The sequence below is a fragment of the Mobula hypostoma genome, chromosome 6 (genome assembly GCF_963921235.1).
Source record: "Mobula hypostoma chromosome 6, sMobHyp1.1, whole genome shotgun sequence".
NCBI classification, from domain to species: domain Eukaryota; kingdom Metazoa; phylum Chordata; class Chondrichthyes; order Myliobatiformes; family Myliobatidae; genus Mobula; species Mobula hypostoma.
Window position 1 is genome coordinate 177,380,317 of NC_086102.1, and position 16,485 is coordinate 177,396,801.

The following is a 16,485-nucleotide window of genomic DNA, read 5'->3' on the forward strand; positions in this document are numbered from 1 at the left end:
CTTCTGTCAACTCAAGTAGTTTATGCATCCGACTGGAAATCCATTCAGATCTCCTTCTCCAGATAATGATGTATCGTACACATATGTCTGATTTCATGTCGACCTTCAGGTATTAGGAAAACACTCACATATGCCCGCTGTTTGGCACATTGTCATGTTTATTGCTGTTCCCGTGGCATATAAACGGGAGCATAAATACGTGCAGTTACTTTGCTTTCCTGCGAAGCCTTCTCCTGATGAGGGCTGCCTTGAATCACACCTCGCCGGCATTTCTCTTTCTCATTTTATCCAGATTGTCACTGATGACCTCTAACTGGTGATACAGAGAAATTCTCGAGGTGAAACTACACCTTTTCATTCCAGCATATGTATTCCACCCAAACCTCAATTTCAGTTTGGTCTAAAAAATATATATCAGATAAAAATGCCGGGGGATTAAATTACAAACACATCAGAAATGAGGACAGATCGTCGTTCCCATCCCCTGCTCGCGGAACCGTGAAGCGCGCGGCCGAGCCGGCCAGAAGGACCAACATCCCAACTACAAGTCCAATAATCCTGCGCGTTCGCCCTCGCCGCTGCGAGATCATTGGCAGAAAAATCGCCTCCGCTTTTTCCATTGGCCAGGGCCTTGGGGCGCGGGCACGCGGTCGCATTATGATTGGCCGCTCGCGTCCGTGTTACCTGATACGAATATCAAGCAGCGAGACTGTACGGAGAGGTTGGAGTTAGGTATCTGCGTGGAATAGGCATGGATACCAAGGAGCAAGGAGCCCAAATGGAGCCATTATTACCAACGGTAATTCTTCATTACATCTGCTGCACAGTTAAAATTCATTTTCAGTCATTGAAAATACATTTGCAGTAATTTCTTTACCTTCATGGGTCTAGAGGTGATGTTTATCTCTTCGGAGCAGAGTGCCGGGGGACAGTTTTTTTTTGTAGTGGTTTGCGTATCGTACTGATGTAAATTGTTCTAAATAATTAGTTTTTATTTGTTTTGGTGCCATGCGTTTTTTTTTTACCGCAACATAGATTTAAGATTATTCCACCCGACCCGGCAGAATGCTCGAGGCGTTCATTGTGCGCGGAAAAAATAACATCTTTATGACCTTATGCAAATATAGATAGATATTAAAGTTCACGGCAGTGGCGTGAGTCATGAATGCGGAATATAGCCCGCTGAATTGTGAATGGCCACCAGCCTTTTTCATGAAGTGGAAAATTTGCCAAGGTGAGGGTCGAGACATTGTGAGGTCGCAAGTCTTATAACGGTGGAAAAAAACTCACAAGTGGACTTGACGCTGCGATAGACTGTAAAGCAAACAGTTGCAAGCAGGTTAGGGCTCGTAAACCTGCTTGGTTAATTTTTGTTGACAATTAACGTGGAATGACATATTTCCCATACGATTACATGGGAATACAGTATTGAGTCTCGCAAATGAATCGTCATGTTAAATATGCCCTTAAGGGTTTTGTAGTGAGCCTTTTGAAAAGTTTTTAACATAAAGAAAACATTTTCATGGTTAATTTATTTTCATGGTTAATTTATCTTGGTCCTCGTACATAGTTTTCTTGATTACCATTTCCTATTTAAGCTTGGAATTACTAAGAAAGACTTACTTAAAAATGGTTTTTCATTATTGCGATACTTTGATACTCGATTTTTGACGAGTTTAAATACTACAAGTCATTTATTAAACTTGATGTAATACGTGACACTTCCTGTCGATGCAGAAGGTTGCTTACTCAATATCCATTCAAGTCTTGTACAATAACCTAGATGACCACGTGCAGTGGCAACCTAGAGAGTACAGCTCTGTTGAGGTGTCTTTATGGATAAATCACTTATCTAAAAATATATAAACTTAGCCGACAAATCCCTTGACATTATTTCAAAGGGAACATTCTCGACAATGTTTGCCCTTAAAACAGTATTTAAAAAAAAACCTGATTCTGATTGTAATACTTTTTCATGGGAGCTTGCTACGTAAACACTTGCTAATATATTTCTCTTTTTCCCAAGCAGCACTATTTATAAAGTACTCAGTTTAACCTTAAAATCTTATGCATGGCCAAGATTGTGTAAAATGCGATATAACTTTTTCTCTCTGCCTTGACTTGCACATGAAAACAAATGATTATAAATTTTGTAACAAGCATTTGAAATAAACAATGTAGTTTTTAAAATAAATAGATGTCTATTTAATCTATAAAAAAAAGTCTTGACCTACAAGCTGCTAAATTTAAGTTTCTGTAAAATTAGAAATGTATATGGGGATTTGAATTAATCATTTTGAATCTTTAAATAGGTAAATCTGGAGCATTAGTCAAAATTGGATTGATAAAGTGATCAGGTAGCCATTTTAGCTTCTGGTGTAAAAATAATGCTGTAGTAATTTTGTACAGTAAGATAAATAAGCTACCTTTGTTAAGATACTAATGGATTTGGGTTTGTCAGATGTACTGGTACCTTATGAATTAATGTTCAAGTTTCCCCTTAAGCCAACTTTGTATTAACCTGAATTGGGTTTAATATCGCCAGCATATGTAGTGAAATTTGTTGTGTAAATCATACCTGGTTCATTTAATCTCATAATCTAACATTGCTTAGAAGAGAAAAATCAGTTTATATTTGCCTTTTTTGCAAACAAATAACCACTTTTACATTTTACTAATAGAGGAACCAATAACATTTTGCATAAATAGCACAAATTATTTTGATGTCTGCTTGATTAGTGACTTCATTGTGGAGTTTTACAGCACAGAAACAGGCCCTTTGGTTTAGCTGGCTCATGCCAATCAGATACCTATCCTATGTTTGGCCCATATTTTTATAAACCTTTAAAATACTTTCCTATCACGTACCTGTCCAACAATCTTCTAAAACTTGTTATATTTTGGCAGCTCTGCTATAGCATAACACTGTTATGGTGCCTGCAGTTGTGGTTCAATTCCTGTTGCTGTCTGTAAGGAGTTTGTACATTTGCCCCATGACCACATGGGTTTCCTTCAGGTGCTCGGGTTTCCTTCCACGTTCTGAGTTGGTCACATGGGTGTAATGGATGGCGTGGGCTCATTGGGCTTGTTACTGTGCTGTGTCTCTAAATAAGTGAATGATCAAATAAACATTCAAACATTTCCTCAGGCAGCTCCCATATATGTACCACTCTGTGTGTAAAAATTGCCCCTCTCATCTCAAACCTATGCCTTTTAGTTCTTGATTCCTGAGGAAAAGTCTGAGTGCATTCACCCTGACTGCCTCTTAGGGGTTTATACATCTTTATCAGGTCACTTTTCGATTACCTATGTTCCAGGGGATGGGGAGAAAGACTTAGCCTGTCCCTATAACTCAATTCCTCAAATCCTAACGAGATCTTGGCAAACTTTTCTGCACTCTTTCCAGCTTAATAACATCTTTCTGATAGCAGGGTTAACAAAATTGTATACTGTACTGTTCCCATACTTCAAGTGAGCCTCACAGGCGTTTTGTGGAACTGAACAACGTAACCTCCCAAACTCGGTGCCCTGGCTGATGAAGGCCAATGTGCCACAATCCATCTTCCTCATCCTTTCTACCAGTAATTCCACTTCCAGTAAGTCATGGAGTTGAGCTCCGAGGTCCATCTGTTCAACAACTCTTACTGTGACTTTCCAAAATCCAACACCTTGCACTTACGTCAATGAAATCTCATTTGCTTTTCTTCGGGCCACTTACCTGGCTGATTAAGATTCCCTTGTAATATTTGATAGACCTTCTTTGCAATCAATACCAGAATTTGAATATTCTTCGTTGGACTGAAGAATGCAACTTGCATGAAATTTTTAACTCTGTACATTGTCTTTTATTCTCAATACATAACCTCTGATTACAACAACCTCGTGTTCTGACTCTAGAACATTCAGTGGATAATTTAATAACCAAAGCCCTTTGAATAGTACTTTATAAAGCACATGGGATAGATTCAGTTCCATACAACTTGTTCAGTTTGGTTGGGTATTTAACTAAATATACGTAAGTGATTACCTACTTGATCACCAGTATCTAAAATAAACATATTTTGTTCATGGTAGAATTGTAAGTTGTCTGGTCACCAAATTTGAGTGTTTTTTTTTGTCATAAATGTGTAATTTCTGGTGACTTGTGCATTCTTCCAATGTTGAAGTGCATAACAAAAGCATACCATCAAAATAACAATTCTATTGAGATTTAATGGATCTTTATTTTACCAACTCCAGTTCATCAGTTCTAGGAATATCTTTTGAATTGTTATATTGCTTTTGCTTGGAGGCATGTCTGTGTGTTACAAATGCAGGGAGCGGTTGTTCTAATATTTCTCCAGTGCTATTTTTAAGGTACTGAATTTCTCCAAGGTACTCATCTAATATGGGGTGGGGATGGGGGAACTGTATATTTCTGATTCCCTATCCCTTACTGCTTGTACGTAATCCTTTGGGCTTTATGTTTGAAGTTACTGCTGTGACTACTGAGCTTGATTCCTCATCTGTTATAGATGGTACAATCTGTAAATCCTCTGTTTCAAGATTGTATTGTACTTTTAAATGGTGCCTTTTACATGCTTAGATGGGATGGATAAAGCCCTTTGAAAGGAAATGTCTTTGGCAGTAAAATTTACAACTTTTATTACCATCAAAGCAGAAAACTTCAGCCTTTATGGTAATGATCTTTGCATAAGTTCTTATGAAGATCCTTCACGCAAGATAGGATTCCAGTATAAGGATGTCATGTGGAAAAAGTGGGTCATGAGGTCAAGAGAGTCTGAAGATTGGGGAATGTAATAGTACTTGAATGGATGCAAATAATTTGTCATCATGGGCTGAAGTATTCTTAACTGTTATATGTGTAAAAAATAACATTTAGTGGGACAGAAGTTTAAGAAAATGCAATCATGGTGGGGATAGGGATGCCTCTCTGAAGTGTGTACTTTTATTGTAAAGAATTATGCATAGAAAATGCTAGTATATCTGATAAGTACAAATTGTATAAGAGGATATTTTTCTCAGCTATCACTCCACAAATAGTGATGTAAAAAGTGGAAGCAATGATTCCCACCTTTGACTCCTTATCCCAAATTTTCTTTTCTTTTCACCAATGATCTCCAGATGTATCAAACATCCCTGATGAAAGGAGAATGTTACAGTAAGGTCAGTTTCTAGGAGGCTTGCAAACTCCATATCCTACCTCCAGGGGGTGTGATAGAGCACATTGTAGGGTGATTCGGTGATCAGAGCATGTTGGAATGGGCAGAGGTGGCAATGTGTAGTCTGGATTTAAGTTTTAGAAGATCTTTACAGCCAAAGTAGCCCATAATTATGTTTTATTTGGGGGTAAGAATGACAGCCTCTGACATTATACACGGGAAGAGAATTGATAACTTTACTAAGTTCTGTAGTGGATCCTGAATGGAACTGTTTTGTTATTGTCACATGTACTGTGATGCAGTGGAAAAACTTGCTTTACATATCAGCTATACAGATTTCACAAATGTACATTGAGGTGGAAATAATTCAGCAAATATGTAGCTCGGGTGGTTGATGGTTGGGTTGAGTTGTTCTCCGATCCATGCAATTCATTTGCAAATGTTTCTTCACCATACGAGGGAGACATTATCTGTGCGCTGTTGATGGTGGTGTCCTCCAAATTTATCGATTGGTCGTTGTTATGGAAACTCAATTGTGATATAGGGAGAAAATCTCATTGCTAATTGGTTGCTTGGCGAACTTTGGGCGTTGTGGAAATACTAGAGAAATGCAAGAGCAGACTCTGGAATATATTTTTACTGTTTAAAAAGAACATCCAATTCAGTAGACAGTAGGCAAGGTCACGATAAAATGAAGGGATTGCCTTTATTCTACAGGATGTCTGTTCAACAATCTTCTAACAGTGGGATACAAGTTGCCCTTGATCATTGTAAACAACAGGAATTCTGCAGATGCTGGAAATTCAAGCAACACACATAAAAGTTGCTGGTGAACGCAGCAGGCCAGGCAGCATCTCTAGGAAGAGGTGCAGTCGACGTTTCAGGCCGAGACCCTTCGTCAGGACTAACTGAAGGAAGAGTGAGTAAGAGATTTGAAAGTTGGAGGGGGAGGGGGAGATCCAAAATGATAGGAGAAGATAGGAGGGGGAGGGATGGAGCCAAGAGCTGAACAGGTGATAGGCAAAAGGGATACGAGAGGATCATGGGACAGGAGGTCTGGGAAGAAAGACAAGGAGGATGGGGGGGACCCAGAGAATGGGCAAGGGGTATATTCAGAGGGACAGAGGGAGAAAAAGGAGAGTGAGAGAAAGAATGTGTGTATAAAAATAAGTAACAGTTGGGGTACGAGGGGGAGGTGGGGCATTAGCGGAAGTTAGAGAAGTCGATGTTCATGCCATCAGGTTGGAGGCTACCCAGACGGAATATAAGGTGTTGTTCCTCCAACCTGAGTGTGGCTTCATCTTTACAGTAGAGGAGACCGTGGAAGGACATGTCAGAATGGGAATGGGATGTGGAATTAAAATGTGTGGCCACTGGGAGATCCTGATTTCTCTGGCGGACAGAGCGTAGGTGTTCAGCAAAGCGGTCTCCTAGTCTACGTCGGGTCTCGCCAATATATAAAAGGCCACATTGGGAGCACCGGATGCAGTATATCACCCCAGCCGACTCACAGGTGAAGTGTTGCCTCACCTGGAAGGACTGTTTGGGGCCCTGAATGGTGGTAAGGGAGGAAGTGTAAGGGCATGTGTAGCACTTGTTCCGCTTACAAGGATAAGTGCCAGGAGGGAGATCAGTGGGGAGGGGGTGGGGGGGACGAATGGACAAGGGAGTCGCGTAGGGAGCAATCCCTGCAGAATCCAGAGAGAGAGGGGGAGGGAAAGATGTGCTTAGTGGTGGGATCCCGTTGGAGGTGGCGGAAGTTACGGAGAATAATATGTTGGACCCGGAGGCTGGTGGGGTGGTAAGTGAGGACCAGGGGAACCCTATTTCTAGTGGGGTGGCGGGAGGATGGAGTGAGAGCAGATGTATGTGAAATGGGGGAGATGCGTTTAAGAGCAGAGTTGATAGTGGAGGAAGGGAAGCCTCTTTCTTTAAAAAAGGAAGACATCTCCCTCTCAGGATGAGGCTTTTCATTCTAGGGGCTCTCAGGATGAGGCTTTTCATTCTAGGGGCTCTCAGGATGAGGCTTTTCATTCTAGGGGCTCTCAGGATGAGGCTTTTCATTCTAGGGGCACTCAAGATGAGACTTTTCATTCTGGGAGCTCTCAGGATGAGGCTTTTCATTCTAGGAGCTCTCAAGATGAGGCTTTTCATTCTAGGACTCCACCGCATCTGCTCTCAGGATGAGGCTTTTCATTCTAGGACGAGGGAGATGTCTAAGATACAGTTGCAAATTGGGATTTTTGAGATAAGTTTGCTATTGAAGGTGCTGCAGTAGGCAACAAATAGGAGACATTCTTGGATATAGGGCCAGGAAGAGGGCATCCACCATGAATTTTAGTGGGTCTGCAAGGCTGGAGCTGATAAATTCTGTGACCAACATCTTAAAGCACTCCATGCTGTTGGATGTTGGAGCCAACAAGTGATTATCATTTGGATATATAAGTCATGTTATTTTTACAAAGTATCACACTTTTGAAATTTAACTTTTTTTTAAAGGAGGAGAATATTTTGTAGGTAAGACCTTGGTTTCTACTGTTCAACTGATCTGATTTGTGTGCCTTCAATGCCCCACTAAAACATCTTGCATTGCTGTTTAAAGGACTGGAGCAAGAAAGGGTGCATTATCTATACTAAGAACAGGGTCAAGAAAATCAAGGTTGCAGTGATGAATCTAGTACAGGGAGCTTATTTTCCACTGTTTCCACCACTATTTGTGGAGGGATATGAAAGAAATACTCACATCCTTGTATCCTTTAAATTCCTCAGAATACACTACCATTTTCTACACAATTTTAAACTCCAAAGGTTCCTGATATAAATGAGGTAGGAAATTTATAGATTTTAAATGTGGTATTATTGCAAAATGGGTGGTGGGGTGGAGATGTGTCTCCAACAAAGGAGTTGTAAGGCCCTCTGTCCCTCCACTGGCCTGCAGGCCACCCTTGGGCAAGGTGTAGCACCTGCTTAGCCGCCTTGATCAGGGTCACATGAAGCTATGGGTGGAGGTGGTAGACGGTCGTATGAGCAGCTGGTACATGTCACAAGGCCTGTTTATGCAACCAGTGATGCCAGGCAGACAGTCTCTGAAGGGTATTGATAATGGCTGAGGGTCACCAATCTTGTAAAGAGACTGCCCAATGAAGACAAGCCATTCTGTAGAAAAATTTGCCAAGAACATTCATAGTCATGGCTAGACCATGATTACCCACGTTATACCACACATCACATGATGATTATTGCAAAGTCTTTTCATAATTGCATTTTTTATCCTCAAATATCTCATCCCTGTTCTTGGTAACAGTTAAGATCTAATTGCACCCATGGATAACGGACTCTCGTGATAAGTATGGAAACACGAGTTGCCTCTTAAACTAATGTGAGTTAACGCCTCAGCAAAAGAAAGTGCAACGTAATGAGGATAAAATCTTGAAACTGAATACCCAACAAAACCCACGAATTAATTATGTCTGAATTAAAGATTTGTATTACCATGTGGGTACGTATTGTAAATGTGCCAACTTTTGATCTTGTACTCCCTGCACTTGATTGAGCTGGATTAACTAGATTATTCTGTTCTTTGAGTTGTGGTTTTTGTAAATTGGCTCTGTAATAATTGGAGTTCAATTCAAAATTTTAATAATTGCACAGCAAAGGTTTACATTGCCAAGAAATTGCTGTTTGAAAGCATTATTTATTTTAAAATAAAATTATTGTTCATTTTCTTTCAGCTATGTTATAATTATCTGCAATTCATTTAACCTTAAAATTATTTTTTTGAATCTTGTGTGCTATGTGTAGTTATGAAACTAAAGTGTTTTAATTTTCTGGTATATTTTTAACATGTACTGCTGCAAAAAGACAAAAATTATTTTCAGTGTCCTTAAATTCTGATTGTTCTGTTTCTTAGCAAATAGTTGTTTCAGCCCTTTAAATAATAGAAAGCTAACTCTGACCTTCTGAAATAATTGATATCTTGTAGGTATTAATATGAGTTAACTGAAGAATTCGTGACGGCAGGATAGAACTTTTTAGGGCTGCAGACCAGTAGTAAGAAATAGGAGCAGCAAAAAGCAAGCATTTCCCTTTAGCCTGCTCTGCCAGTCACTAAAGTCTTTTAGGATTCTTGGTAGTGTGGAGGAGCAGAGGGATCTGGGGGTACATGTCCACAGATCCCTGAAAGTTGCCTCACAGGTAGATAGGGTAATTAAGAAAGCTTATGGGGTGTTAGCTTTCATAAGTTGAGGGATAGAGTTTAAGAGTTGCGAGGTAATGATGCAGCTCTATAAAACTCTGGTTAGGCCACACTTGGGGTACTGTGTCCAGTTCTGGTCGCCTCACTATAGGAAGGATGTGGAAGCATTGGAAAGGGTACAGAGGAGTTTTACCAGGATGCTGCCTGGTTTAGAGAGTATGCATTATGAACAGAAATTAAGGGAGCTAGGGCTTTACTCTTTGGAGAGAAGGAGGATGAGAGGAGACATGATAAAGGTGTACAAGATAATAAGAGGAATAGATAGAGTGGATAGCCAGCGCGTCTTCCCCGGGGCACCACTGCTCAATACAAGAGGACATGGCTTTAAGGTAAGGGGTGGGAAGTTCAAGGGGGATATTAGAGGAAGATTTTTTACTCAGAGAGTGGTTGGTGCGTGGAATGCACTGCCTGAGTCAGTGGTGGAGGCAGATACACTTGTGAAGTTTAAGAGACTACCAGACAGGTATATGGAGGAATTTAAGGTGGGGGGTTATATGGGAGGCAGGGTTTGAGGGTCGGCACAACATTGTGGGCCAAAGGACCTATAATGTGCTGTACTATTCTATGTTCTATGTTCTAAAGTCTTGTCTTCAACTTCATATCCAAAAAATATTCAGTGGGATTACTGTCGCTGAGTCTATCACAGTCAATGCTCCACAAATGAACGGCTGCAAGAGATGATCAGGCACTGGATACGCAGACAGCCCACAGCCTTCATAGTGCACAGAAGGGAGCATGATGGAATTCTCTCCAATGGTCTGGATTAGCACATGTGCAGCTCCAATGCTTAAGAAGCTTGATATTATCAGCAATTTGCTTGGTTGTGTGAATGTTTAGGGAGTAAGACAAAGTACCGTCTATTATCAGTGCCCTGTGCCATCTATAAAATACACTGTTGTTGCTCCCTGGGGTTGTGACTGCAATTTCCACTTCTCCGGCATTTATTGCAAGGAGATTGCAGGGCAAGCTGGCAAATCCTGCCTGCTGGTTGTATATTATCCATATGTGCACTGTGTCTTTGTTACTGGATCAACATCCTGGAGTCACCATGCCGTAGCACCGTGGAGTACCTTCACTAGATAGACAGCAGTGGTTAAAGAGAGAATCGGAATCAGAATCCGGTTTATTATCACGGGCATGTGACGTGAAATTTGTTAACATAGCAGCAGCTAATCTAGCAGAGAGAAAAAAAAATTTAAAAAAACAAGTAAATCAATTACGTATAGTGAATAGATTAAAAAAGTGCAAAAACAGAAATACTGTATATTTTTAAAAAAACAATGAGTTAGTGTCCAAAGCTTCAAAGTCCATTAAGGAATCAGATGGCAGAGGGGAATAAGCTGTTCCTGAATCGCTGAGTGTGTGGCTTCAGGCTTCTGTATCTCCTACCTGATGGTAACAGTGAGAAAAGGGCATGGCCTGGGTGCTGGAGTTTCTTAATAATGGATGCTGCCTTTCTGAAACACCACTCCCTGAAGATGTCCTGGGTACTTTGTAGGTTAGTACCCAAGATGGAGCTGACTAGATTTACAACCCTCTGCAGCTTCTTTTGGTCCTGTACTGTAGCCCCTCCCCCCCCTTACCAGACAGTGATGCAGCCTGTCAGAATGCTCTCCACAGTACAACTATAGAAGTTTTTGAGTGTATTTGTTGACATACCAAATCTCTTCAATCTTTTAATAAAAGTTTAGCCACTGTCTTGTCTTCTTTATAACTACATTGCTATGTTGGGACCAGGTTAGATCCTCAGAGATCTTGACACCCAGGAATTGAAGCTGCTCACTGTCTCCACTTCTGATCCCTCTATGAGGATTGGTGTGTGTTCCTTTGTCTTACCATTCCTGAAGTCCACAATCAGCTCTTTTGTCTAACTGACGTTGAGTGCCAGGTTGTTGCTGCGGCACCACTCCACTAGTTGGCATATCTCACTCCTGTACGCCCTCTCGTCACCACCTGAGATTCTATCAACAATGGTTGTATCGTCAGCAAATTTGTAGATGGTATTTGAGCCACACAGTCATGTGTATATAGAGAGCAGAGCAGTGGGCTAAGCACACACCCCTGAGGTGCACCAGTGTTGATCGTCAGCGAGGAAGATATATTATCACCAATCCACACAGATTATGGTCTTCTGGTTAAGAAGTGGAGGACCCAATTGCAGAGGGAGGTACAGAGGCCCAAGTTCTGTAACTTCTCAATCAGGATTGTGAGAATTATAGTATTAAATGCTGAGCTTTAGTTGATGTTAGGATGCTGGTCATAGGTGTTTGTGTTGTCCAGGTGGTCTAAAGCCGTGGGGAGCCATTGAGATTGCATCTGCCGTTGACGTATTGTGGCGATAGGCAAATTACAATGTGTCCAGGTCCTTGCTGAGGCAGGAGTTCGGTCTAGTCATGACCAACCTCTCAAAGCATTTCATCACTGTGGATGGGAGTGCTACCGGGCAATAGTCAGTAAGGCAGCCCACATTATTCTTCTTAGGCACAGGTATAATTGTTGCCTTTATGAAGCAAGTGGGAACTTTCGCCCGAAACAGGTGAGAGGTTGAAAATGTCCTTGAATACTTCTGCTAGTTGGTTGGCACAGGTTTTCAGAGCCTTACTAGGGTAGCTCAGAACTACCTTTTCAAGAGAAATTTGGGATAGACAATGTATGCTGGGTTTTACAGAGAAAGCTCAGAGCCTCAAAAGAGAATAAATTAAAAAGTTGTAGTATGGTCACATAAACCAGAGGCATAAGGTAAGAAACACACACAAAATGCTGGAGGAACTCAGCAGGCAAGGCAGCATCTATGGAAAAGAGTAAACAGTTGACATTTCAGACCAAGACCTTTCACTAGGATGGCTCAATTTGATCAATATGCAATATCCAGTTATCTCTCATGCAGTTGAGCATGTTTATCTTTCAGATATAATAAGCCATTTCTGCTTTTTTAAAATTTATGATTATTATCCCCAGAACCTGCTATGTATGAACCCATGAGTTTGTCAATTTTCTGCCTTTTCTTTTAAAACACTAAATATTTTTACTGTACTTTTTTAAAGAAACTTGAACATCTCGCTGCACTTCAACAGATAGGTAGCTGTCTCGGGATTGTTTAATGCTTCCTTAGCGCCGCTGTTATGTTTTGTAACTCCAAAACCCAAAACTGATTGAAAGCAAGAAGTTGGGAACCCGGAAGAATCTGTCTTAGTCGGTATCCATTCTCAGCTGGGTGGACTGGAGCATTGTGTGGTTAAGGGCTTTGCTGAAGGACACACACGCTGCCTCAGCCAAAGCTCGAACCCACGACCTTCAGATTGCTAGTCCAACGCCCTAACCACTTGGCCACGCGCCACAATGCTACTCAAATATTACTGAAATATTCAATACTCAAGTGGTGACAGCATTTAATTTTCTTTTGTGACCCAAGTCTTTTTAACTTTTTTTTCCTTCTCTGTTCTGGAATCATCAGTCCTCTGAAGGGTTGCATCTGAGATGCTATTTAAATTCATGTATGACCTTTGCTTTGATTGGGAGGTTTTGATTCCCAAATTTTATTATTTTCATGCTGGATCCCAGAGAGAGTCATGACCTTGTGTTGGAGGATGGATTCAGTAATCCTTGATTTGGATAATTTGTATCCTATTTTCCTGGTTCTGTAATAAGGGTGGGAAATGTCCTTGAGACGCACCCCATCTCTATTTGGAGATACAGTTTGGTAATAGGCTTTTCTGCTCCAATGAGCCTGCGATGCCGAATTATACCCAGGTGACCAATAAACCTACTAACCTGTACATCTTTGGAATGTAGGGCACTCAGAGGAAGGCCACATGGTCATGGGGAATCGTACAAACTCGTAGAGAGCGATAGAATTGAACCAGGGCCACTGATGCTGTAGCAGTGTTATGCTACCATGCTACCCTAGTGATAAAAGCTTGCCAGTGTTCCCTGTCCCATTGTCCATTTGATGTTAGAATCTTGTATTTCATTTAGTCAATGACTAATGATAAGTTGAAATCCAGCGAATTATATTTTCCCCACTTTCTTTTCGAAATATAAGATATGGATGCAACAAGGACATTTTCAAAAGGTGATGTCTCGAAAAGGGGACATTTGTCATTAAAGACCCAGGGTATGCCCTCTTCTCATTGCTACCATCAAAGAGGAGATACAGGAGCCTGAAGACAGATACTCAACAGTTCAGGACCAGCTTCTTCCCTCATGCCATCAGATTTCTGAATGGACGATGAATCCATGCACACCTTCAGTTTTTCTCTCTTTTTGCTCTCTTTCTGCACTATTTGTTTAGTTTAATATATATTTCTTATTGTAATTTATAGTTGTGTATTGCAATGCACTGCTGCTGCAAAACATCAGATTTGACAACATATGCCAGTGACATTAAAGCTGATTCTGATCTATTTAATGCAGAAGAGGATTCCTAAGTACCCTACGACCTGCCTTTCATCCAAGATGGTGCCGGTGAGCCATGGCGATGTTCTGCATGCTACGTACAATACATACAATGTTTATAAATATACTACTTTTTGAATTGCTCTCACTGCAACCTGCAGCATGTAGTTTCCCTTTAAGCAACACACTTTTGAATTGACTTAATGAACTACAAATTTTGTTATGTTCTGAAGGATGCAGTGGACTTGACTCTCAAGCAAGCAGATATGGCATCTTTCAGCAGATGAAGGTTCATCGCTGTGGCCAGATGCAAGGCAGGGTGGGATGGAGGGGGGAGCTCCCAGCCAGGCTGAAATGCAGAGGAATGATGTCCCCTCTACCCAGCATCTTGTTAGCAAAGGTGTAGTCGCTGGAGAACAAGATTGAGGACCTAAGGGCCGGGGTGCTTTTTTGTCAGGAATTGAGGAATTGTGTTCTGTCTTTCACCGAGACATTGCTCATTCAACGTGCCAGATACTGTGATCAGACCTGAAGCCGCTTTGATTCAAAGGATGGCCTGAACTGTTGATTTGGAAAAGGCAAACAACGAAGGTGTGTGTTTCATGATAAACTCTCTGTGGTGCTCAAATACGATGGTTTTTGTCGAACTTGTGTTCCCCTGACCTTGAACACCAAATGATCAAATTTCCATCTGAAACTACCAGTTGTTTAATGTGTGGGGAAAATGATGGGTTGTTTCTGGATCCCCAGCAGGAACAAGAATTCCATAGGCTTGAACTTCCAGCCCGTCTGCTGTTGAACAAGGACTCTGCATGGCTTCGCGGTGCAGTTACATCTGCCCATACCAAATGGAGTTGGGCCCAATCCTTGTGCCTCAGGCAAAGACTTGGCCTGATCCAGAAAGATGAAGGGATGCTTGACTTTTCAAAATGCATTAAGAAATGGTTCAAGAATATTTGCTGAAACAAATGCACTAAAGCCTGGCTGGGAGTCTTTCCTCACCCTATCCTGCCTTGTATCTGGCCATGGCAATGAACATTCATATATTTTTTGCTTTTTTTTTCAGGTACACAGGCTATGACTTTTCAAACACTTTATCATTTCTTTTTGCAAAAGCCTAGTACATCAAATTATGTGGATCAGATTGAAAATTTTCTTTAGGGTTTGTAAACCAGACTGCCTTTTCCTTGTGCCTACACATTCATGTTGCTTGACATCATATATTGAGGATTAATTCTGTTGACATCTGTAGCTTTGATGTCCTTCTGAATCAATTTTATTCTGTGTACATTTTTTTCATTGTCTGAAATGTAGCCTGAAGATACATTTTATTGCTCTGCTCATTACTGTCTGATGCTTGACTGTTAGAAGATTGTTGTCTAGAAATTAGATTGCCATTATTGAGCATTTATTTACTATGCAAGTGAATAATGTAGTTTTTGAGTATTCATGAAAACAGGACAGATGTTGCGAATTTGTATAGTTCAAGAAATTTGATGCATCTTTCCAGTTATTTCGGTAAGATGACGGCGTGTTCAGACACAGTGGGTTCTTCGGGGTCAACTAAAGGTGTTAATACGAGGAATTCTGCAGATGCTGGAAATTCAAGCAACACACATCAAAGTTGCTGGTGAACGCAGCAGGCCAGGCAGCATCTCTAGGAAGAGGTACAGTCGATGTTTCGGTTCTGACGAAGAGTCTCAGCCCGAAACGTCGACTGTACTTCTTCCTAGAGATGCTGCCTACCCTTCTGTGTTCACCAGCAACTTTGATGTGTGTTGCTTAAAGGTGTTAATATCTTTTTTAGAAGTATGTTTTACAATTGCAAAACCCTGCTGGACATTTTACAGGTCTACCCCATTAGCGAGTTGCTCGTTGGTGGAGAAACTGAAAGAGCTGTACTTGGTGTGGACCGTGATGATGCCTGTGACAGATGGGCATCAGTGCTTGAAGGAGTTGTGCAGTCTTAACAGTGACTGGTCATCGTAGTCACTTTCCTTGTGATCACAAGACCCTGTTGGACATTGGTGGTGTGAAATTCTTCATGCCCAGTTCATTTGGTTTATTGGTGGATTCGGATGGCAGGGGAGCTGTGTGGCCTTAGTTGTAGTGAGGACTAGACCTCAAGCCATGTTGTTGCCTGTTTGCGGCTGCCCAGGGGCAGATATTGGAGTCAGGCACTCCGCTGGAGTGTGGCAGGCAGTGTGGCACAGTGTCCATGCTGGAGTCAGTACTACCTCCCGGTGTTCACCCCGCAGGAGACAGGCTGTATTGTGTTCGACTGCAGACTGCTGCAACATTCATGTACTCAGGGACTTGGACTATATATTTTATTGTGTGACTGTATTTTACTGCTATCTTGTATGTGTTTGCTATCTTATATGTGTATGACTAAGGTACTGTGTTTTGCACTTTGACCCCAGTTTTGTGTTTTGTTTGTTGGTATTTATGTATGGTTGAATGACATTTAAAATTGAACTTGAGTTGCAGTACATGCTTGTATATAATCACTTGCTAGGCATGCAGAAGTAACATGTAGTGTGTCTTCCACCCTACATTCTCAATTTCAATTACGAGCAAGGTGATGGCAGTTGTTAATGGGACTGTTATCAAATGGATTGAGATTGTAAGATCTAGGACCAGAAATAGGCCACTTGACCCATCACGACTGCT

General features: G+C 41.2%; 1 protein-coding gene across 3 annotated transcripts in view; it reads left to right on the top strand.

Moving 5' to 3' along the window:
• Positions 1–696: 696 nt before the first annotated feature.
• Positions 697–16,485, top strand: part of LOC134348634 (sodium-driven chloride bicarbonate exchanger-like) — a 258,317-nt gene continuing 242,528 nt past the window's right edge. For all 3 annotated transcript variants that reach the window (XM_063052328.1, XM_063052326.1, XM_063052327.1), the window contains exon 1: positions 697–799. In XM_063052328.1, the coding sequence (XP_062908398.1) occupies positions 752–799 (48 nt within the window). In that variant the 5' untranslated portion in view covers positions 697–751. The remainder of the gene's footprint in view (positions 800–16,485) is intronic.